A 20,745-nucleotide genomic window follows, 5' to 3' on the forward strand; every position below is an offset into this window, starting at 1 on the left:
CTCACTTTTGAGTGAGTGAAAAATATAAAGAAATGCTAAAGTTTTAAAGCTCATCCTTTAGTTACAAGTTGGAAACTTTGTACAGTTTTATTACATTGACTAACTGTTTGGGGGTTTGGTACTACTGTTTTTCTGTCAATTAATCCCAAATGAAACTACAATGAGAACTTGATCTCTCGATCGAGCCACCTCCTTTGAATCTCACTGCAGCTAGTTGTGGTCTCCCTCCAAACTGGATTAGGATCCAGAAGCTTTTCTCCCCTAACTCTCACGTCATTAGGATGACTCTGAATAGAAAAGTGACACTGTGATGCACTTAGGGAAGCAAAATATCCTGATCGACATTTCTCAAATTTGAAAAATGCACTAGTCCATTGACACTTTTTAATAACTTAAGTGTTTTTATTATATTACTGAAATGTGTACAAACAAAAAACTAAACCTATAGCTATAAAACTTACCGTGTGCTGTTTTGCTGAATCTAAGTCACTGCCGATTACATGAGCAGCGTTAGGACAGTGGCAGTGGTGGGACGGTGAGGGTGTCTGTGCCACTGTGTACTGAGAAATGATACCAGTCTCTCCCATCTTCACCTTAGTGAGACTGCTGCAGAGCCACTGTGCCTTCAGGGTGCTATGACATCATTTGGCCTCAGCTAGAACTGAATACAATTATGAAGTCTGTTCTCTGCTTATTGGCTGGTGACAGTTAAAAGTATTACCACTTGGAATCAGTGCAATGAATTCTGAAGCAGTACTTGGTTAGAAGCTAATGCTGTTTTGTTTTTTTAATAAGGTTACGGCTGAAATAAAAACATTTAGACATTGTCAGGCTTCAGAGACTGGCAGAAACACTGTCCTGGTGGGTAAGAGAGGCCCACTCAGGGCCCCTGCTGTTCTAGCTCTACTTGTGGAACAGTGAGCCAGCCACTGGGATCTCCAAATGTCCATTTCCTCACCTCTAATGCAGTAGGTAATGGTACCTCCCTTGTGGAGCTGTTGTGAAAATAAAGTTAGATGCTAGTAAATCTCTTAGCTCAGTGCCGACCATGAGGTCATTGGGTGTTCAATGAGCCTTTTTCCCCTTGTAGGTGCCAAAGAAGTCATGGATAAAAGAAAGTTCAAGGGTTTGAACGATAATAGTCTTTAAGGGGTTTTGTCAGATGGAAAGGAGCAGAATGAGGATTATCAGTAGAGGGGTTTGACCACTGTCTTTTGCTCACTCTCTTCATCCATTTAACTTTTGCACATACTTCCATGCTGTGCTTCGCCCTCTAAACTGTAGCACTGGACAGAAAGTCCAGTAAAACAGGTGCTGCCCCATGTCTTATAGGAGCAATAGGTATCATCTAGCAATCTGATGTGAGAGAAAAGATCGCCCCTGCCAACTTCTGTTCTTATAATCAGATGACTGTACATAAACTTATTCAATGTTTATCCCTAAGAAGCAAGGAAACTGAAAAATGGCTGCCAAAAGGAAGGATGGAAATACCTCCTCTGGATTAGTAGATTCTACCTAGCATCCATGAAGTAAGGCACTGAGTTTCTGAGGTGAAAGCGGAAACTTCCTGTGAGCCAAACATGGGGTTATCATACCAGTTCTATTATGGAACATCTGTGTGTGGCCCTGAAACTGGCCTAAGTGTGACTTGCAGGGTTAATGATTACCCTGGCATTTATCTACACTACTTGGTTCCACTGGGCTGCAGGCAGTTCACCTGCAGAGGAGTCTCCAGGAACCAGCATGTTCCCTTTGCTCATTGGGGCTGGACTGGTGGTTCTGAACCTAGTGACCTCTGCTAGGAGCCAGAAGACAGAACCCCTTCGTGGCTCTGGGGAGCCGCTCTTTCAGGGAGCGGACCGAAATGACTTTGCAGTCATGATCCCTCCAGGAGGCACAGAATGCTTCTGGCAATTTGCCCACCAGACTGGATACTTCTATTTCAGTTATGAGGTGGGTACCTGAGCTCCTCTGGCCATACCAGAGACTTGTTTTTTTATTTCCTTTTGTACAGTGGGTCAGGTTTTAGACTAACTCAAGACTGTCTTTATTATGCTGTGATTCCCCACCTGTTAATGAAATGGACCTGCAGTTAGATGGAAACTCTCAACGGATGAATAATCACTAAAACATATGGCCTGGCTTCTCAAACGAGGGGCTATGGAACTTTGCTGAAAGGCATGGGACAAACAGGGTACCTTTTCCTGGAGGAGTCATCATCACACTTAGAGATGAGAAGGGACAGAATACATTTGAAAAATAATACGCATCTGGTACAAAGTCAAATGAAAAGTCACATGAACTTTAGAGACAGATTCAGAGATTTCAAAGAAAGACACTTCAGTTTATGGGGGTGGAAGAACATTTACTCTGTTGCCTTTAGGGGTAATTCTGGCAAATTGGAGAATCACTGGCTCAAGATTTCTCTATTCAGCCAGACAAGCCTGTTTGTGTTAGAGAGGTAGATGTTTTCAAGTTGCCTGTTCATAGGCCAAGTATGTTCATCCATCCTGTAATCCGACACCAGTGCCCAAGGATGGTCTGTCCAATAGTAAAGCTAGAGGCTGTTCATTTCCTTTGTTCTTTATCTTAGAAACCTGTTAACTTTCTAATCTTTGTTTACATAGTAATAGATTATGTATACACTCTGTAACTTAAAATTTATTTTAAATAACTTATCAGAGTTTTTTCTTACCTCTAAATTTGAAATAAAACAGTAGCTACTGGAGTCTGGGCTTATCAAGACCCATTTTGGTGACAAGTGCCTACTGAGTACCCTATTTGCCCTCGAACATCAAATAAGCCAAAGTTTGGGACAACATTAGGGAGCTCAAAACCAAGCAAGTTGAGTCAAGAACTCAATAACCAAAATCATACTCACCAGCTGACACATACCAGCTTGTGTGGTCTGTGACAAGTTTTCTCAACAGGGCTGCTATTAACATTTGGGGCAATTATTCTGTCCACTACTTTTTCTAACACTGCAGGATGTTTAATTTTGCTGTTCCTCCCCACCCCACTCCCCATCACCACTGTCTCAATCCAAATTCTCAGAAGGAGTTGGGCAGTACCATCCCTTATTGAAAACCACCGTGCTACCTGAAATTAATATAAAATATTGTCAACTATAATTTAAATTTTTTTTAAAAAGAACCACTGTGCTGATGATCATGAGATAGCAATCTTAACCTCTTAACTGGCTTCTTGATAGCAGGGGCTTTTTTCCCTCTTTAACGTGTCTTGGCAGGTTCAGCGGACAGTAGGAATGTCACATGACCGGCATGTTGCTGCCACTGCACATACCCCCCAAGGTTTCCTCATAGAAACCTCTCAGAATGTTCGGGGCCAGATTAACTTCTCCACCCAGGAAACAGGTCTGTATTCACCACCATGGCTATTATAATAATCGGGTTTCTTTGAAATTGCTGAAATGATGAGGAAGTACTGAAAATAATTAAGTACCTGAGATATAAAAGCCCTGGCTTTCTCACATAGGGATGGTGAAACAGTAGGAAAAAAATTTAGCCGTTAACACCGAAAACTAGTTTTCCTGGACACTGCTGACAGCCGAGGACGTTAGACACTGATGGTTTGGGGGCAGAGTCTCCAGGTGACTAATTATTGTAATTCCAGGTTCCAGAAGCTCAATTTTATCTCATCATCTACAACTCACCCAACTATAGGAAAGTGACCAAAACAGACAGAGCCATTTATGATACAAAATTCCAATTAATCAATTTATTATGAGATAGCATCTCTTCCTAGTCATCAGAATACTTGAGCCAGTTACCAAAAAGCAGACTCAGGATGAAAGGAAACGTGTGGCCATGAAAAATATCCACATTCTACAACAAAGCACTTCTCCGGTCACCAGAAAATTCCTACAGCCAGGTCGAACCTGTCCCCATGCTGGACAGCACCAGTCAGCTTTAGCTGTCCTTTCTACCAGCCACGTGTATGAAAAATAGATGTTTCTCAACAGTTTCTCAACAGGAGCATAAGACAGTCCTTCATCGTACAGCACAGGATATTCGGCATTGTAGAATCTTTGGCTACTACACGCCGGTAGTGCCTTCCAATCATTTTGACAAATGTACTGCCACACCTCATCCAGCTCCTCCTCCCTCCCCCAACACAGGGAAAGTGACTCCAGTTGAGAACCAGCACCATATCCCAATCCATCAGTCCCTGTACAGGCCATGTTGCAGTTAGTTACTCCAGCAGGATAGTTCCTTTCATTCACAGCACATCAATTTTTTCCCCTAGTTTCCCCAGCTCTAACGGTGTACAAGAAGCAGGTAAACAGCATGCTCTTAATTTCAATGGAAATTGTTGAGAAATTCCTTAATAAGATATGGGAATTATAGAGTGAGACATTAAAGAGTAAGAAAAGTTTTCTTTGCAGTATAGGATTAGTAATATTTGGCAAAACAACTACTATTGACAATATTTAGTAAAGTAAGTTCCATGTAAGATAAGTGTCTTTCTTTCACATCAAAAACTGGATCTTTGTATTTACTAAGTGAAAAAAAGGTACTAAAGTGAAGGTACTACACTGGAGAATAGACACCTCCAAGGGAATATAGAGGGTAGGAAATCAACAAGGGGCAGGAGACCAGAATTTGGTAATGATCTACGGATTCCTACAGGTTTTTATCAACTTTGTCTAAAAAATCAGCAAAATCACTTTGGTTCTGTGCAAGTGTACCTCAATTTTGGAGTCTTCTATGAGGGGCCTGAAATGGCCCACAAACAGAAGGAAAGAGCACCACTGAATGATACTCTGGATGCAATTGAGGTAATTGTTTTGTGGGAAACATCTGCAGAAACTGATTTTAAATTTGGAGAAAAGATTAAAAATATGGTAGTGACATCATTTGAGTCAAGGGTTCCTTTGGGTTGAAACCAACTAGACAAGGGGATTTGAAGCCTTTAATTTTTATGACTTGGAGCTCTTGAAATTCCTTTTATTTTATACCAGGGGTTGGCAAACTACAGCTCACAGGCCAAACCTGGCCCACTGCCTGTTTTATTTTTTTTTTTAATTGAGATATAATTTACCATTTTAAAGTGTACACTTCAGTGTTTTTTAGCATATTCCCAAGATCTTACAACCATCACCAGTGCCTAATTCCAGAAGAGTTTCATCACCTCAAAAAGAAACTCCACACCCATTAGTCAGTCTCCTTTCCCTAAGATCCTCGGCTCTAGGCAATCGCTTATTATTCTACCTTTTTTGACTCTACAAATTTGCCTATTCTTTATATTTCATAAGTGGAGTCATACAACGTGGCCTTTTGTGTCTGGCTTCTTTCATTTAGCATATTTTCAAGGTTTCCTATCTTGTAGCATATATTTGTACCTCATTCCTTTTTATGGATAAATAATATTCTATCATGTGGATATACATTTTATTTACCCATTTATCAACTAACAGACATTCGGGTTATTTCCGCTTTTTGGCTATCATGAATAATGCTAAGAACATTTGCTGACAAGTTTCTATGTCAAACATGTTTTCATTTCTGCATGTATAATAGTATATTCTGCTACATCAGGTGATAACTGTTTAAGGAACTACTGTTTTCCATAGTGGCTAAACCGTTTTACACTCACACCAACAGTGAGGGTTGCAATTTCTTCACATCCTCACAAACATGTTTTTCTATTAGGCATCCTAGTGAAGTGGCATCTTGTGATTTTGAGTTGTCTCCTTAATTACTAATGAAATTGAGCATCTTTTTATGAGTTTTAAGCCATTTGTATATCTTCTTTTTAAAAAAGTCTATTCAAATCTTTTGTCCATTTTAAAACTGGCTTTTCATGTTGAACTGTAAAAGGTTTTTACATATTCTGGATATAAGTCCCTTATCAGATATATGATTTTCTCCCATTCTGTGGGATATCTTTTCATTTTCACAAAAGGCCACTGTCTATTTTGTAAATGAAGTTTTAATGGAAAACAGCCATGCTCATTTGACAATTACATATTGTCTGTGGCTGCTTTGGCAGACTGTATGGCCTGCAAAGCCTAAAATATTTACAATCTGGCTCTATAAATAAAAAGTTTGCAGACCCTTGTCTTCTACTATAAACAAAGAGCTGAAGACATCCTCCAGAAAGGACATGCTAAATACTACCTAAAATCTAGAGCTACCCTGGAAGAGCTCTCTAGTTTCGGCACGGTTTCATTATACAAAAATAAAAATAAAAAAATAAATAAAATCCAGGTCATTTTTCATATGCAGCAAAACTACCATTTATCAACAATTACAATAGCCAACTTATTATATATGGTCAAATCACATAAGTTACTCAAATTCCAGATAACTGAGGTTAGTGCTGGTGACCACCAAGGTGAGACTAAATGGAGGGTAAGGAGGAGCCCATTGCTTATGTCATTTTCTGTCTCACAGGAAAGTACACGAAAGGTACAGAACAACATCTTTCACATGTGGCGATACTATAACTTTGCCCGCATGAGGAAAATGGCTGACTTTTTCCTTCTCCAGTCAAACCATAACTATGTGAACTGGTGGTCAGCAGCCCAAAGCCTTGTTATTGTTCTTTCTGGGATCCTGCAACTGTATTTCTTGAAACGTCTCTTCAATGTCCCAACGACTACAGACACAAAGAAGCCAAGATGCTAAGCTAAAACAACTATAGCACCTGGCTCTCCTGGGGCAGCCTTGTCAAAGATTTGGTTAAATCAGCTTTATAAAGTTTTTGGAAAAAAAAAACAATTTCTCTTCTTAGAAAGTTTCAGTCTATTGCTCTCATCTACACGAAATGTCAATAAAGGAATAAAAATGTGTAAGTTCTGATGTTGGCTATTTCTAAAGTATGTGATAAATACTACCATCGAAATACTACTCATCACATAGTGGTTCCTTAACCTTCACTAAGTCTATTTAGAGGTTAACACAGAACCTTGGAAGGGAAAAAGAGGTGAAAAAATGGGATAAAAACATATAAAACCCAGTTTTATATGTTGTATACAGAATAGGAGTTGGTAGAATGCTTTTTTGTAGTTGAAAATGTTTTATTTTTAGAGATGTCACCTTTGAAATTTAAAATAAGCAGTATAATCATTAGAGAAATTGTTTTATAGTACAAGTAGTTTAAAAAATGTTTGCCTAAAATGTTTTTTTTATTTTAAAAAAGTATATTTTAATAATTCTAAAAATGATTTCAGGAGGCATGGGGAAGGAGGGTGAGGACTTATTATTCAAGATCTCTGATTACTACCTTTTGTCCACTCCAGTAAGGTAAGTAAAGGTTCATATGGAAAATTATTTTTAGGAAAACAAGGTAATAAAAATAACACTCAACCTGAGATCACGCCATCCAAGAAAAAGATCAAGAAAACAGCTTGTAAAAACCAAGATAATATAATCCAATTATACTAAGGTCCTATTCTTAGTAACAAATACTCAGTACATGCAACATAAAAATAATTCTTACCATTTATTCAAAACCCATCATTTGCCTGGCACTGTGCTATGTGCTTTACAATCGTGGTTTTCAACTCTAAAAACCATTCTTAGGTAGATGGTTAAAGATGTTTTTTCAAACAGATAAAGAAAATGAAGCATACTGAAGTTTAATGACTTGTCTAAGGTAACATACAGCTGGTATGTATCAGAACTAGGGTTTGAATCCAAGTTTTTATCCACACCACACAGCACCTACCATATAAAAAATTAGAACAAATTGCTCTCATTATTTTATCCAAATTTCATTTTTAAAAGCCCAGACACAGCCTGCTATTCTGATATGGCAACATCTATCTTTCATAATATTAATAAATAAGAAAATCCATTGCATTCTGATCATGAATTTTGGAAAATGTTATCACAGATAACAATAACAAGCTATTCTTGTTCTCAGTTCCAGTGATTTAGAACCTGTTACTCAAAACAAGAAGCCCTATGATTCGAACATAAAACACATTATTCTATTTAGTCACATAGATCAGAAACTCCATTTTTGAGCCATTTCTGCTTAATGAGAATCCAGCCTGCATTTGTCCATAACAGAGAGAATGTTAAACTAAAAAGTCCCTGAAGAGGTCACAGTGTCGGCAAAATTCAACATGATGGTGGCGCCTACACAGACACAGGAAACAAAACTAGGCCCTTCTACACAGCCATAAGTCCTTGCGATGATTTCTTTTTAAGTCAATGTCTCTTCATGTCGCACATATTCCCCAATGTCTGCTTGATGAAATACCACAATCGCCATGGGGTCTACTTTCCTGCAGTCTTGTGTAGACTTTGCTGCCACCCCAAAACCCTGGGATTCAAAAGAAGAGACACTGATTCACTCAAGTCATTCAATAAGCACGCACTGAGGTCTGGAAATAACAAAGACGAAAAAAATACAGTTCTCTGAGAAAATCAAAAGGTGCTGAGAATTTAGTCTCTCAAGTGCACAGATTGAAAGTACATCCTTCTTGAATAAAAAGATACTTTATTTTTCATAACAGCTAGCATCTGTACTCACCAAAGGAATGTCTGCCATGGAGTACACCACTACTCCCTGGTACTGAGAAGTATTTTCAGTGATTCGACCCAGTCCAGATTTCAACACATGGTTCCCATACAGGAAGGACTGCTCTGCTCCAGGCTTTATCCACACTTTGTACTATAAAAAAGAGAATTAAATTCAAGAAACATAAAAATGCTAATAGTCATATCCCTGCAAATGAGCTAACTACTGCATCTGTGATTAATTTCTTGAAAGAATTTTAAGAAAAAAAAAAATGCACGTTTCCCTCAAGTTGTTCACCGCCCCCATCCCCCCGGAATAGAAATGTCAAGATGTTCTTTCCTCAACTCTACAAGCAACTTCTCCCATGGACAGTTTAATAGCTCTTTTCCTGGAGCCCACTATGCTCTTCACCACAGCCACATATTTATTTGTATTTCGACCTTCAGTTGGGTTTGCACAGGCTTTCCTACTTTACTGGAGGTAATTATCACTACTCAGCCACATAGCCCTCCTGCCCCAGAGCCCTAACCATACCCAAAGAGCAAGGCCTAAGAGGATCTCCACCAAGCACTATTCAGGACTCCGTGGCTGAGAAGCTCCCCAATCATCTGCGTTCTCAGGTGGCCCTCATCTGACTTCCTCCATCCCCAGTGGCCCACAGGAAACCACCCCACAAACCTTAGCATAGGGTGCAAGGTAATCCAGAGCTGTGATGTGCAACCTGAACCTGTGGGTCTTAGTGAATTTTCCGAAGCAGGTCCCCAGCGACACCAGCTTGTCACCAGAGATGTTGGCGGCCAACTTCAAGATCTTTTCACTAAAAAGGTAAGGAAGGTGTCAGATAAGGGCGCTGATGGGACCCAGGCCCCCACCCGGGTCCATGCTGACCACCCAGCCCTGCCTCACCTCACGTAGTACACCCGGTCGTTGTGCAGCCTGAAACAGTAGGTGCCGTCGGGCCTGTCGACCAGCAACTGAAGATTCTCCCCGATGCTGCAGGCAAAATAAGGACTGGAGGCCGCGTCCGACTGGACTCGGTCCGGCCCGGCGCCCCACTCCACCCGCGCCCCTTCCCGCATACACACACTCCCTCTTCGGCCCCGCGAACTCTTACTATTTTGCTATCTTCTCAAACATGACACGGGTCTCCTCTTCAGTCAAAGGCCGCATTTTCCCGCTGTTGGAACACCGGATCCTCGTGCCTCACTCCCCGGAAACGGAAGTCAGCAGCAAGCCGCTCCCTAGCAACCCAAAGCCCGCCTCTATACTCGCTTCCCATTGGTTCCCCATGCCAGCGCCCGTAGCCAAGAGGACCGTCGGGGAAAGAAAGCCGCCGGATGAGAAACCATAGAGATCGGAAGCGTACTCCTGCTGTTTCCTGTCCTAGAGTCAGAGCCAGCGCCCTCTCTAGGTCGGAAAGGAAGTGACGGTGCTGCCGGGAAAATGGCGGCGATGGCGACAGTTCCATCTTCAGCTTCGATCTCCGCCACGGCTACTGCAGTGGCTCTCGGAGAAGTGGAGGATGAAGGGCTCCTGGCATCATTGTTCCGGGACCAGTTCCCGGAGGCCCAGTGGCGGGAGCGGCCCGACGTGGGCCGCTACCTCCGGGAGTTGAGCGGATCCGGGCTAGAGCGGCTACGGCGTGAGCCCGAGCGCCTGGCAGAGGAGCGGGCCCAGCTGCTGCAGCAGACTCGCGACTTGGCCTTCGCCAACTACAAGACTTTCATCCGCGGCGCCGAGTGCACGGAGCGCATCCACCGCTTGTTTGGCGATGTGGAGGCGTCACTCGGCTGCCTGCTGGACCGCTTGCCCAGCTTCCAGCAGAGCTGCAGGTGCGGCGGGCCGACGCTAAAGGGGCTTGTAACAACTGTAATAGCTGACATTTACCATGATAGAGATAGCTAACACTTAGCACTTACCATGTGCCAGCCTCTCCTCTGAGCATTCTATTAATCCATTTAAACTTCACAACAGCCTTTGAGGTAGGTACTGTTTTCCTCATTTTATATATGAAGTTGGGCCACGGAGAGGTTAGTGACTGTCCAAGGAGACAGCTACTAAGTTTTGAAGCCAGAATTGGAACCCAGCAGCACGCCCCTCATAGGACTGTTGTGAGTACTCAGTGAGAATCTATGCAAAGCACTTATTATTGGGTGTGACATACTTCATGTACAATTGGCAGCTTAATATATGTGCATGTTTCTGTAAACATATATAAACACATAGACAACACATTCACACAATAGCTCAGATAGGAAGTCAACTGCTCCAAAACTTTCATTGATAGGAAGCTGGCAGTAGCAAAAACTATCAACTCCCTCCTTTGTGAAAAGCCATATTCTGCCTCCCTGGATCCTCAATCCATTATCCCTAATTCTGCCTTCCAGCCTTTCATGATGAACGTTTTAAGTTTTCTTTTGAGTCTTGGGATACTTGAAACTAGGTTTTGTACCCTTTCAACTCCTAGGATAGGGGACTTCATAAAGCAGATCTCTGCCATTATGGAGAAGAAATGGAGACTGGTGGGAACTAAGGTTGAACAAGAGCATAGGAGTGGATTAAGAGGCCGAGGGAACTTAGGGGTAAGGTTGTAGCCTCCAGGCTAGTTAGTTCATTATTATGAAAATAATAAATCTAGCTATTATTAAAGAAACATTTACTCTGTTGTTCTCTGTTAAATGCCTTACACACACTATCTCAGATAGTCCTTACATTCTTATGAGGTGGGTCCTATTACTATTTTACTAATGAGGAAACAAGAGCCTAGGTACCTTGCCACAGCTAGTTGACAGATCTGGGTTCAAATCTTTTTATCATTTATTAGTTTGTGATTTTGGACAAGTTGCTTAACTTCTCAGATTAAAGTTTCCTCAAGGGTTCTTACCTCATAGGTTTGCTATGATGATTAAATCAGATAAACTATCCAACCCAATGCCCAGTTCAAAGCAAATGCTTGGTAATTATAGTTAAGGTTTGGGTGCATAGCAGTGAGTGACCAACGTTCTCCTAATTATTACTAGGAACTTTGTGAAAGAGGCTGAGGAGATCAGCTCCAACCGCCGAATGAACACCCTTTCTCTAAACCGGCACACAGAAATCCTGGAAATCCTAGAGATTCCTCAGCTGATGGACACCTGTGTCCGCAACAGCTATTATGAAGAGGCCCTGGAGCTTGCAGCCTACGTACGCCGAATGGAAAGGAAGTACTCCTCTATCCCTGTCATCCAGGTAGCCAGCCAGCCCAGAGAGAGCTCAAACTGATTTCTTCCAATCAGTAATTCTGCGATCATTACTGAATCTTTAGGGAGAAACAGTGGGGAAACTCCTTGCATGTTTCACATCAGTTTCTGCCAGCCAGGAAGGATTCAACATAAACTATACATTCATCCATTCAACTGAGAAATATTAATCTGTGTGCCAGGCATTGATCTGGGTGCTGGGGATACAGTGTGAACAAAGCAGACAAGACCCTGGCTTTCATGAACATAAGCTGATAGTTGGCAAATAAATCAGTAAACCAATGTGATCTTTTCACATAGTGGTGCCTAGAGAAAACAAACTTGGGAATGGGGTAGAAGGAGACCAGGGTGGATTACTCTAGGAAGAGTGGTCAGGAAAAGCTCTTCAGGAGAGAGAATATTTAAGCCGAGACCCAAATGATGAGAGGTAGCCAGCCACAGGATGTGGGGAGAGAGAAAACCAGAAAGTGGAAAGAACCAAGTACAGCAAGCTGAGGAGGGAAGTTGGAGTGTTTAAGAAGTATAAAGACAGCCAGTGTGATGACTGCAGTGAGCAAGGGGAGAACATTAAAAAGCAGGAGAGACAGGAGAAGCAGGCAGCGCCTGCAGGCCACAATGAACCTGTACACGTCAGCTTTAGAAATCTACTTTATGTGTCAAGAAAGCAGTGGGAATGTTGGTGTGCAGTATTCAGGGTTAGTGGATGGGGTTCCAGGGAGTGTCTTTCCCAGTGTGGTGTGACTCACCCTCTGTATTGTCAGGGCATTGTGAATGAAGTGCGCCAGTCCATGCAGCTGATGCTGAGCCAGCTGATCCAGCAACTGAGGACCAACATCCAGCTCCCTGCCTGTCTCCGTGTCATTGGCTTCCTGCGGCGCATGGATGTGTTCACTGAGGCAGAGTTGAGAGTCAAGTTTCTTCAGGCCCGAGATGCTTGGCTCCGTTCCATCCTGACTTCCATCCCCAATGATGATCCCTATTTTCACATCACAAAAACCATTGAGGCCTGCCGTGTCCATCTGTTTGATATCATCACCCAGTACCGTGCCATCTTCTCAGATGAGGACCCATTGCTGTCCCCTGCCACAGGTGAGCACACTGTGAATGAGAGTGCCATCTTCCATGGCTGGGTGCTGCAGAAAGTTTCACAGTTCCTGCAAGTACTGGAAACCGACCTTCACCGGGGGATAGGTGGCCGCCTGGACTCTCTACTGGGCCAGTGCATGTACTTCGGGCTGTCTTTCAGTAGGGTAGGGGCTGATTTCCGGGGCCAGTTGGCTCCTGTTTTCCAGCGAGTTGCCATCAGTACTTTTCAGAAAGCAATTCAGGAAGCAGTGGAGAAGTTCCAAGATGAAATGAACTCCTACACCCTCATCTCGGCCCCAGCCATCCTGGGCAGCAGTAACCTGCCTGCTGCTGTGCCAGTCACTCAGCCAGGGACCCTGCAGCCGCCCATGGTGCTCCTAGACTTCCCACCTCTTGCCTGTTTCCTCAACAATATTCTGGTCGCCTTCAATGATCTGCGCCTCTGCTGCCCCATAGCCCTGGCACAGGATGTGACTGTGACCCTTGAGGATGCCCTTGCCAAGGTGAGCACATACTGTTGGCTCTCTACCGGGATGTCCATTGGCTATAGGAAGCCAGACTTTGGTAATAAATTGTCCATATGACAGTGGTGCCTGCTGACTTTCAGAGGTTTATTGTGGTTTTAGAGATTTTTAATGGCTGAGCAGCTCTGATTAGTCCCCCTCATAGGACCTAAAACAGCCCATGAAGTGGCTCACCTCCAGTAATGACTCAGTAATGTATTAGTGTTCTGTCACTGCATGACAGACTCCCACAAGCATAGCAGGTTAAAATAAAAGGCCTTTATCATTTCCCAGTTTCTGTGGCTCAGGAGTCCAGGCACAGCTTTCCTGGGTCCTGTGCTTGATCTCATAAGGTTGCAATCAGGGTGTTAGCTGGGCTGTGATCTCATCTAGACCTTGGGGTAGTCTTTCAAGGTCACTCATGTTAGCAGACTTTTGTTCCTTGCAGTTGTAGGACTGAGGCCTTCAGCTCCTAGAGGCCGCCTCATGCCATAGGCAGTTCATACTATGGCTTTTTGATTCTTCAAGGCCAATGGAAGAGCATCTCTCCTGCACAATCTCCTTTAGGGAAGTCCTCGACCCCCTTTTAAAAGGCTCATCTGATTAAGACAGGAGTAGATGCCAGGGGACAGGAGTCACAGAGCCATCTTAGAATTCTGCCTAACATAAGTAATACTACAACTGCTTCTAATATCTTAGTGCAGTGCATATTTTTTGCACATTTAAATCTTTAGATATTGGGATGATTGTTACAGTTGATGACATCTTATAATTGCCGTCAGCTAGGTGGCAGTTGTGACATGATTGTATAAAATCTTTGTTGATATCCTCCAACTGGAGCAATAGTAATAGTAAGCAGCTATATTTACATAGAAATCATTCCATGCCAGGTAGTGTTCATCATACTTTACACATATTAAGACTTGATCCTCACAAACCTATGAGGTAAGTCCTGTTGCTGACCCTGTTAAAACTGGAAAAAAAGGATTGCTTAGGTAACAAAACTATACTTAAAGTTGTTTTATAAACAACTGTGCTAGGAACAATGGAAAATGATCTGTTGTGCTGCTTTCAAATTGAATGGGAGTTTTTAGGGCTCCTCCTAGGACCCCGCATGCAGTGATGTGGATGAAAAGACTGAGGCCAGAGGGCTTAAGTAATCGCTTGGAAGTCACAGAACCAGTAAGTGGCACAGCGAGGACTTGAACCAGGAAGTTTAGCACCAGAGTGTGTGATGAGCCCTGTTACCATGACACCTGTCCGTAGCATCAGTTAGGTTGCTGTTATTGGTATATGGAACTTCTTTTCCAGCTGTTTGCTTCTTTTACAATTTAGTGGTCTAGCTTCCTGTAACCTCAAGGCCTTACTTAGTAAAAACCTTTTATAGTTTTTGCTTCATTTTCCCTGACCCAACATAGTTCTGTTCCATCTCCCATGGGAGTCAAGAACCATGTATTCTCTATATAATTTCATGATATTCTCCCATTGGAGCTGGAAAAGCGCCAGTAATGAAACAAGTTGGGTCAGAACTACATCAATGAAGTAAGTGACAGAAGTGATAGTAAAGAGTGACCACAGTTCTGAATTTAAAAAAGGTAGTAATGGACTATTTCGACTGACTTTCTTCATGACAACTTGAGGGCTGCACAATTGTTTAGTTTCATGCACTGCTGATAGTGATGGACTACCCCAATGACTGAGGGTGCCGCTGTCTTTTAGGTAACCAAAGTAACCCTGGCCTTCCATCGTGCTGAAGAGGCCGCCTTCAACAGTGGGGAGCAAGAGCTCTTTGTCCAGTTCTGCACTGTCTTCCTGGAGGACCTCGTTCCTTATTTAAATCGCTGTCTCCAAGTCCTTTTCCCACCGGCTCAGATAGCACAGACCTTAGGTAAGAGAAAGGAAAGAGAAAAGATTTTAAAAACTACTTTATTGATATAATTTATATACAAAATAATCCACCCATTTGGAAAATTCCATGTGTTTTAGTAAATGTATAGAGGTGTATAACCATTACTGCCATCATATTTTAGAACATTTCCATCACCCCAGAAAGATCTCTCATGCCCACTGTAGTGATGCCCCAATCCCACTTAGTCCCTGGCAACCACTAATCTGTTTTCTGATACAATAGATTTGCCATTTCTGGACATTTCATCTAAATGCACACATACAATATGTATATATCTGGCTAAGTGGAAGAAGCCAGTCACAAAAGAACTATATATTGTATGAGTCCATGTAGATGAAATGTCCAGAGAAGATGTTTTAAAACTGTTTTTCCCAATTCGTCTTCAGTGCTGTGCACCTCAGTGCACCTGGGTTGGGGCTGGGGAGTGTGGGAATTGGGAATTGGCCCAAAGGGCAGTAGGCCAATGATCATACCAGCACAGAATGGCTGCTCACCACTTGATCCGCAGCTTTTACCTTGTGCCTGTCACAGGGAAGTCAGTGCCTACTGAGGTTGTATTGGCTCTTACTCCATTCACTCTACACTGTTCCAGTTACCTTCAAAGTCTTGCTTTTACAATACAGCTTCCTGTCCCATATCACAAAGATGACAGTATACTGAAATGTGGTAATTGTGTCTGTTACTTCTAAGTTTCTTTTTTCCTGTGAGACATCAGTATTTAAATTTATTAAACTTTTTTTCCATTTCACTTTGCCTACCATCTGGGTCAGGCATTCCACCCACTCAGCTCTCCAAGTACGGAAACCTTGGGCACGTGAATATCAGTGTCGTCCGGGAGCCTCTCGCCTCTATTCTGCCGAAGAGAGAGGTCTTCTGTCTAGATGAAAAGGAACCAGTGTCAGAGCTCACAGCTCCAGAAACAGAACTTCCCGCCAAGGAATCAAGCTTCGAGCCTGTCACTCAGGCTTTCCCTGAGGAGGGACAAGAGCAGGTTGAATCGGAGGAGCCACTGCAGGCCGATGAGGCTAATGCAGGCATTTAACAGGCGTTTCCCGCTCCCGGAACCGGGCAGGGCACCCAGGTTGGGTGGCCGGGAACTTCAGCATCTGATGGGAAGAAGAGTTGCCTCGCCTCGGAAAACATGGGACAGCCCCAGGGGAGAGACTGCGAAGGCATTCTTGAGAAGAAATTAAAGGGAGAACCTCATGGTCACTCTTGTAAATGGTTGATCATACCATAAAAAATGGAGTTAATAAAGCTGATTGACGTCACCGAGAGGCCGGCAGCGTTCTGTAGGCGCGCGGGCGCTCCCAGAAGGCACGCGGGAACTACGCTTCCCAGCGTCCCTGGCGGCGGGAGGGCTCGGCTACAGGGGCCGGGGAGGAATGCGGCCAGGCGGGTGGCTCTACTCCGGAGCACCATGGGTGGGCTAGGGGCCGGACTGCTACTGGCACGGGCGCGTGACTTCGTGGGCCCAATCCTGCTATGGAGAAAGAAGGCTGCGGGTCACTGCACCCGGACCTGCAGCTCCACCCCCACCCCCGATGGCCTCGAGGGTCCGGTGCGCCGGCGCTCCTACTGGAGCTATGTGCGGCGTCTGGTGCAAGGAGCGCCCGAGCCGCCGTACCTGCAGGTGTGCCAGGTCGGGGACCCGGCGCTGCGGGCCGTCGCGGCCCCGGTAGAGCCGGCGCAGCTGGCGGGGCCCGAGCTGCAGCAGTTGGTGCAGCGGCTGGTGCAGGTGATGCGGCGCCGGCGCTGCGTAGGCCTGAGCGCCCCGCAGCTCGGGGTGCCGCTGCAGGTGCTAGCCCTGGAGTTCCCCGAGGCCCTCTTCCGCGCCTGCGCGCCGCGTTTGCGCGAGGTCCGCCAGATGGAGCCCTTCCCCCTGCGCGTGTTTGTGAACCCTAGCCTACGGGTGCTGGACAGCCGCCTGGTCACCTTCCCCGAGGGCTGCGAGAGCGTCGCGGGCTTCCTGGCCTGCGTGCCCCGCTTCCAGGCCGTGCAGATCTCAGGTGCAGGGTGGCAGGGTACTGGGGCGGCTGGGTAAACGCGTGCGTCTCCTGCCTGTGGAGGTGGCCGCCTTGGGTCCACGGAAGTCTGCAAAACTCCAGCTCAAGTGCAGACACATTGATGGCAGATCAGTGGAACCTTCCGGCATAAACAAAGATCAGGATCTGGGAGTGGACAGATTAGGATGGGAAAGAAGCTCTTGTGAGAGCACAGCCAGCTCAAGTGGGGGTTGAGTGTGGGGGGATATTGAGAGAGGTTTGGGAGGATGGCCTTGTTCCACTGTTACCTCGTACCTGGTCCTCTGTTCAATACCCTCTCACTTGCCCTGTGCCTTTCTCATGCTTCTGCTCCAGTGAAATCTGTCATGGAGTGGGAGAAATTGGACCTACTTTGTCCAGCTGGGAGTAACAAACCATTCTGGTCTGTCATAAAACAGGATCTCTTGTGGAATGTGGTTCTTTGCAGGGCTTGGTTGGGGTGATTGTTCCTCCTGAGCTAGCCACTTGGTCCACGAAGGTCAGAAAGGCATTGGTATCCCTTATTTTATATTGTACAAGCTGAAATACTTTTGTTAGGAATTGAAAGCAAATAGCAGTATTTCAGAAACAGGAGTGTTCAGAAGAGAAGCACCTTATTAAGATCATTCTCTCATCTCACCCCATAGTAAGCCCAGCAACCTACTTGTCAGAGTTGGAAATTGCTTGGTGATAGGTAGAGTTGAGGCATCTTTTCTAGGGAGGATAAGGGCTTCTAAGTACCCTTCTGATGTTGCCTCTTGTAAATAACAGCATCCAGGGACAGGGAAAGGGTAAAGGTGGCAGAGAATGATGCAATGCAGTTCAGCATGTCCTCACCCAGATTGTTACTTTCTTTGCAGGGCTGGACCCTGGAGGCAAGCAGGTGATGTGGCAAGCAAGTGGGTGGGCAGCTCGCATCATCCAGCATGAAATGGACCACTTGCAGGGTTGCCTGTTCATTGACAAAATGGATAGCAAGACATTTACAAACATCCACTGGATGGAGGTGAATGACTAAAACTTTCTTGCTGCATCTGAGGATTCTGAAAACCAGGACACAAACACTTCAGCTTTGAGCTGGGCATGTCTTACCTGGCCTTGACTTGGTATTGGTTCAGCTGACAGAAAACAGTGGACTGCCAAAGCATGCCAAACTGAGTTGGAGGAAGATGTTAAAAGTGATTGCCCTGAAATGAGCTATGAAATACCGCCTTCATCTTGAAAAATAACTCCTCTAAAGGAGTGGACATTTTTTGGCAATTTTATGTGGCGATGAGTAGGGTATGAATACACCACTCTCAGTAGATATGACTTCATAAGACCTGTATAATCTGTTCCCAAAGCCAAAATTTGATAATAATGTAGTCTCCAAATACCTGAAGGCTGTTTAAAAATGGCTGCGGTTGACCTTTATCAAATTCTTATTTTTACAAGGAAGTTGTGTGTCTTGCCCACAGTCCATCTCTGCCTTGGAAGCCAGTGTGCTTATGGAAGTAAACACAGGACAGAATGGCCCCGGTTCATGGAAGTGGTTTGTGGCAGTATTACCATAAATGAGTACCTGCACATTTCAACAGGTTCAGATACAGTTTAGGTTTCCACATTTTGCCTTCCACCTTTAACAGACTTGGGGAAGATTTTTCTGCTGAGATCTCTTGAGCAGCTTGTACTTGGTTCATGGAGCAGGACTAGGAGAAGGGTGATAGTTGAGAGGGAGTCAGCCTCTTTCTGTCACAGTTAAGATAAAACAGAAAGCAGAACTTGTGCTTCCTGGTTACCACACTTATTTTGGAAAAATAAATTAGCACCACAGTGGTCAGTGTTTTATGATACTGTCAGAGCTTTGTTAAGAGGTGAAGGAACTTGTCTTTTTAGGTACTTGTCTTAGCTCACTTTTATGTTGAGTTTTGCTTTACTGGTACTCTTACCAAGTCCTCAAAATCCAAGTTCCCATGTAGTAGAAGTACAGTAAATTGTTTAGGGGAAAGGTGTTTTAAACAGCAGCTAATTAAATGAACCCAGGAAAGACACGCTGTCCTCTATGGCTTTCTCTAAACAGACTATGTCTGGGGGCCTATGAGGCCAAGCAAAAGTGAACTGGTTCTCTGTGCATCAGGCTGGAGAGGAACAGGACAGCACTGCCCCAACGTGAGGTTAGATGCTCAGCTATTGGGGAATTCTGTAGGAAGCCCTCATTTATATTGAAAACAAGGGTCACTATGAAAATTAGAATTCAGTTAGCCTTTCCCTGACACCAGCAGTCCCCAACCTTTTTGGCACCAGGGACCGGTGCTCATAAGAGAATCTAATGCCTGGTCTGAGGTGGGGCTGAGGTGGTGATGCTAGCGCTGGGGAGCGGCTGCAAATACAGATGAAGCTTCACTTGCTGGCCCGCTGCTTACCTGCTGTGCTGCCTGGTTCCTAACAGGCCACAGGTACCCTATCCTTGGTCTGGGGGTTGGGGTCCCCTGCTCTAGGCAACTTCAGAAGCTCCTGGAGGGAGGCCTCAGGACATTCCGATGCTTCCTTACAGTGCTCTAAGGGTAACAGTCCTTAGTAACACCTTTGTAATGTAGACCAGTAGCATATGCCTCCAGCTTCCTGACCTGGAGGACTAAGTAAATGATTGCTCAGAGTGGACCTTGGAGAAAGCCTGAGACTATCTCTGTTGCTGAGAATTTGAGATTTACTGGTGTAACCAAATCACGTAGGATGAAGGATTTGGTCAGCTAGTCCAGACACCATAGCCCAAAGGCAACAAATCCTTGCATTTCCAATAAAGAAAATCCCTTCCATCTCAGGCAGATATATCAGCCACAAAAACCACATACACAAATCAGCATCTTGAGCTAATGAAAGTTTTGAAAACTATGTAGGCAGGTTTGACAGAATTCCAGGTATGGAACACGTGAATTTCAGAGTAAGGATGGGGGGGGGGGGGCGGGGCGGAATTCCTCTGCACACAGCCATAGTTAACAGACGGTGAGGCCACACCGTCAGTGTAAGGTTAGTTTGGCTTCACTGGGCATCTGTGAAAGCCGTGACTAGAGCTATAAGGATGAACCACAGGAGTCCTAAAGTTTCTGTTAACTCCTGTGATTTGTCAATGTGCTTGAGCAGTGGGAATGAGGAAGCAGGTTAAAAAAAAAAAAGCAAAAGATCTTCTGATTCAAGTAAAGGTAATTGGAGGCAGAATAAAAAAACACAACTAGCTGAAACGAACCAGTACAGGCAGGGAGCAGTGTCCTACCCCAGCTTCCAGTTCAGCATTTACAAACAGAAATTGGTGGCTGAGAGCACATAGCTAACTAACCAAGGACTATGGGGTAGCTCCAGAGCAAATGACAAAATTTCTAATCATAGTTGCTTAAGTGCCATCTGGTGGTCAGGCTGGCTGACCGTCCAGGTAACAAGGCAGGGCTAACTTGCCAGCAAGGGAGAGGAACACTGGGCCCATGCCTTCAAGAAACCAAGCAAAAGTTGGCAGATTC

The 20,745-nt window shown here is 44.4% G+C and overlaps 3 protein-coding genes across 6 annotated transcripts; 2 read left to right on the top strand and 1 right to left on the bottom strand.

Annotated features, from left to right (window-relative positions):
• Positions 1–138: 138 nt before the first annotated feature.
• TMED6 (transmembrane p24 trafficking protein 6) lies at positions 139–6,814 on the top strand. The gene is made up of 4 exons (XM_016164829.2): positions 139–1,953; positions 3,248–3,374; positions 4,650–4,798; positions 6,417–6,814. The coding sequence occupies exons 1-4, from the start codon at positions 1,660–1,662 to the stop codon at positions 6,648–6,650; spliced, it is 804 nt and encodes a 267-aa protein (XP_016020315.2). The 5' UTR covers positions 139–1,659; the 3' UTR covers positions 6,651–6,814.
• Positions 6,815–7,448: 634 nt separating this feature from the next.
• On the bottom strand, positions 7,449–9,725 carry NIP7 (nucleolar pre-rRNA processing protein NIP7). Of its 2 annotated transcripts, none has more exons than XM_016164834.2 (5): positions 9,608–9,725; positions 9,400–9,486; positions 9,172–9,310; positions 8,506–8,646; positions 7,449–8,295 (listed from the first exon to the last, which is right to left on the bottom strand). In XM_016164834.2, exons 1-5 carry the CDS (start codon positions 9,661–9,663, stop codon positions 8,176–8,178), a joined length of 543 nt encoding a protein of 180 aa, XP_016020320.1. In that variant the 5' UTR covers positions 9,664–9,725; the 3' UTR covers positions 7,449–8,175. The 2 variants fall into 2 exon arrangements, with proteins under 2 accessions (XP_016020320.1, XP_036087327.1); XM_036231434.1 differs by having other exon boundaries at positions 8,276–8,356.
• A 170-nt stretch (positions 9,726–9,895) lies between these two features.
• On the top strand, positions 9,896–19,076 carry COG8 (component of oligomeric golgi complex 8). Of its 3 annotated transcripts, XM_036231432.1 has the most exons (6): positions 9,896–10,325; positions 11,514–11,721; positions 12,494–13,321; positions 15,041–15,209; positions 16,001–16,174; positions 18,115–19,076. In XM_036231432.1, exons 1-6 carry the CDS (start codon positions 9,937–9,939, stop codon positions 18,270–18,272), a joined length of 1,926 nt encoding a protein of 641 aa, XP_036087325.1. In that variant the 5' UTR covers positions 9,896–9,936; the 3' UTR covers positions 18,273–19,076. The 3 variants fall into 3 exon arrangements, with proteins under 3 accessions (XP_036087325.1, XP_016020255.2, XP_016020304.2); XM_016164769.2 differs by lacking the exon at positions 18,115–19,076 and having other exon boundaries at positions 16,001–16,501; XM_016164818.2 differs by lacking the exons at positions 9,896–10,325; positions 11,514–11,721; positions 12,494–13,321; positions 15,041–15,209; positions 16,001–16,174 and adding an exon at positions 16,474–17,239.
• Positions 19,077–20,745: the final 1,669 nt, after the last annotated feature.

The sequence above is a fragment of the Rousettus aegyptiacus genome, unplaced genomic scaffold, assembly GCF_014176215.1.
Source record: "Rousettus aegyptiacus isolate mRouAeg1 unplaced genomic scaffold, mRouAeg1.p scaffold_m13_p_14, whole genome shotgun sequence".
In the NCBI taxonomy this organism is placed as follows: domain Eukaryota; kingdom Metazoa; phylum Chordata; class Mammalia; order Chiroptera; family Pteropodidae; genus Rousettus; species Rousettus aegyptiacus.

What these genes read in the sequence shown, in the direction of transcription:
- NIP7 (XM_016164834.2), bottom strand. Translation starts at nt 9,663, where the DNA reads ATGCGGCCTTTGACTGAAGAGGAGACCCGTGTCATGTTTGAGAAGATA. An exon ending in GACCGGGTGTACTACGTGAG is followed by an intron (nt 9,311 to 9,399) that starts GTGAGGCAGGGC and finishes TTACCTTTTTAG; the next exon opens with TGAAAAGATCTTGAAGTTGG. An exon ending in ACCTTGCACCCTATGCTAAG is followed by an intron (nt 8,647 to 9,171) that starts GTTTGTGGGGTG and finishes TCTTTTTTATAG; the next exon opens with TACAAAGTGTGGATAAAGCC.
- COG8 (XM_036231432.1), top strand. Translation starts at nt 9,937, where the DNA reads ATGGCGGCGATGGCGACAGTTCCATCTTCAGCTTCGATCTCCGCCACG. An exon ending in TTGAGGATGCCCTTGCCAAG is followed by an intron (nt 13,322 to 15,040) that starts GTGAGCACATAC and finishes GCTGTCTTTTAG; the next exon opens with GTAACCAAAGTAACCCTGGC. An exon ending in ACTTCCCGCCAAGGAATCAA is followed by an intron (nt 16,175 to 18,114) that starts GCTTCGAGCCTG and finishes CTTTCTTTGCAG; the next exon opens with GGCTGGACCCTGGAGGCAAG.
- TMED6 (XM_016164829.2), top strand. Translation starts at nt 1,660, where the DNA reads ATGATTACCCTGGCATTTATCTACACTACTTGGTTCCACTGGGCTGCA. An exon ending in ACTTCTATTTCAGTTATGAG is followed by an intron (nt 1,954 to 3,247) that starts GTGGGTACCTGA and finishes GTGTCTTGGCAG; the next exon opens with GTTCAGCGGACAGTAGGAAT. An exon ending in ATACTCTGGATGCAATTGAG is followed by an intron (nt 4,799 to 6,416) that starts GTAATTGTTTTG and finishes TCTGTCTCACAG; the next exon opens with GAAAGTACACGAAAGGTACA.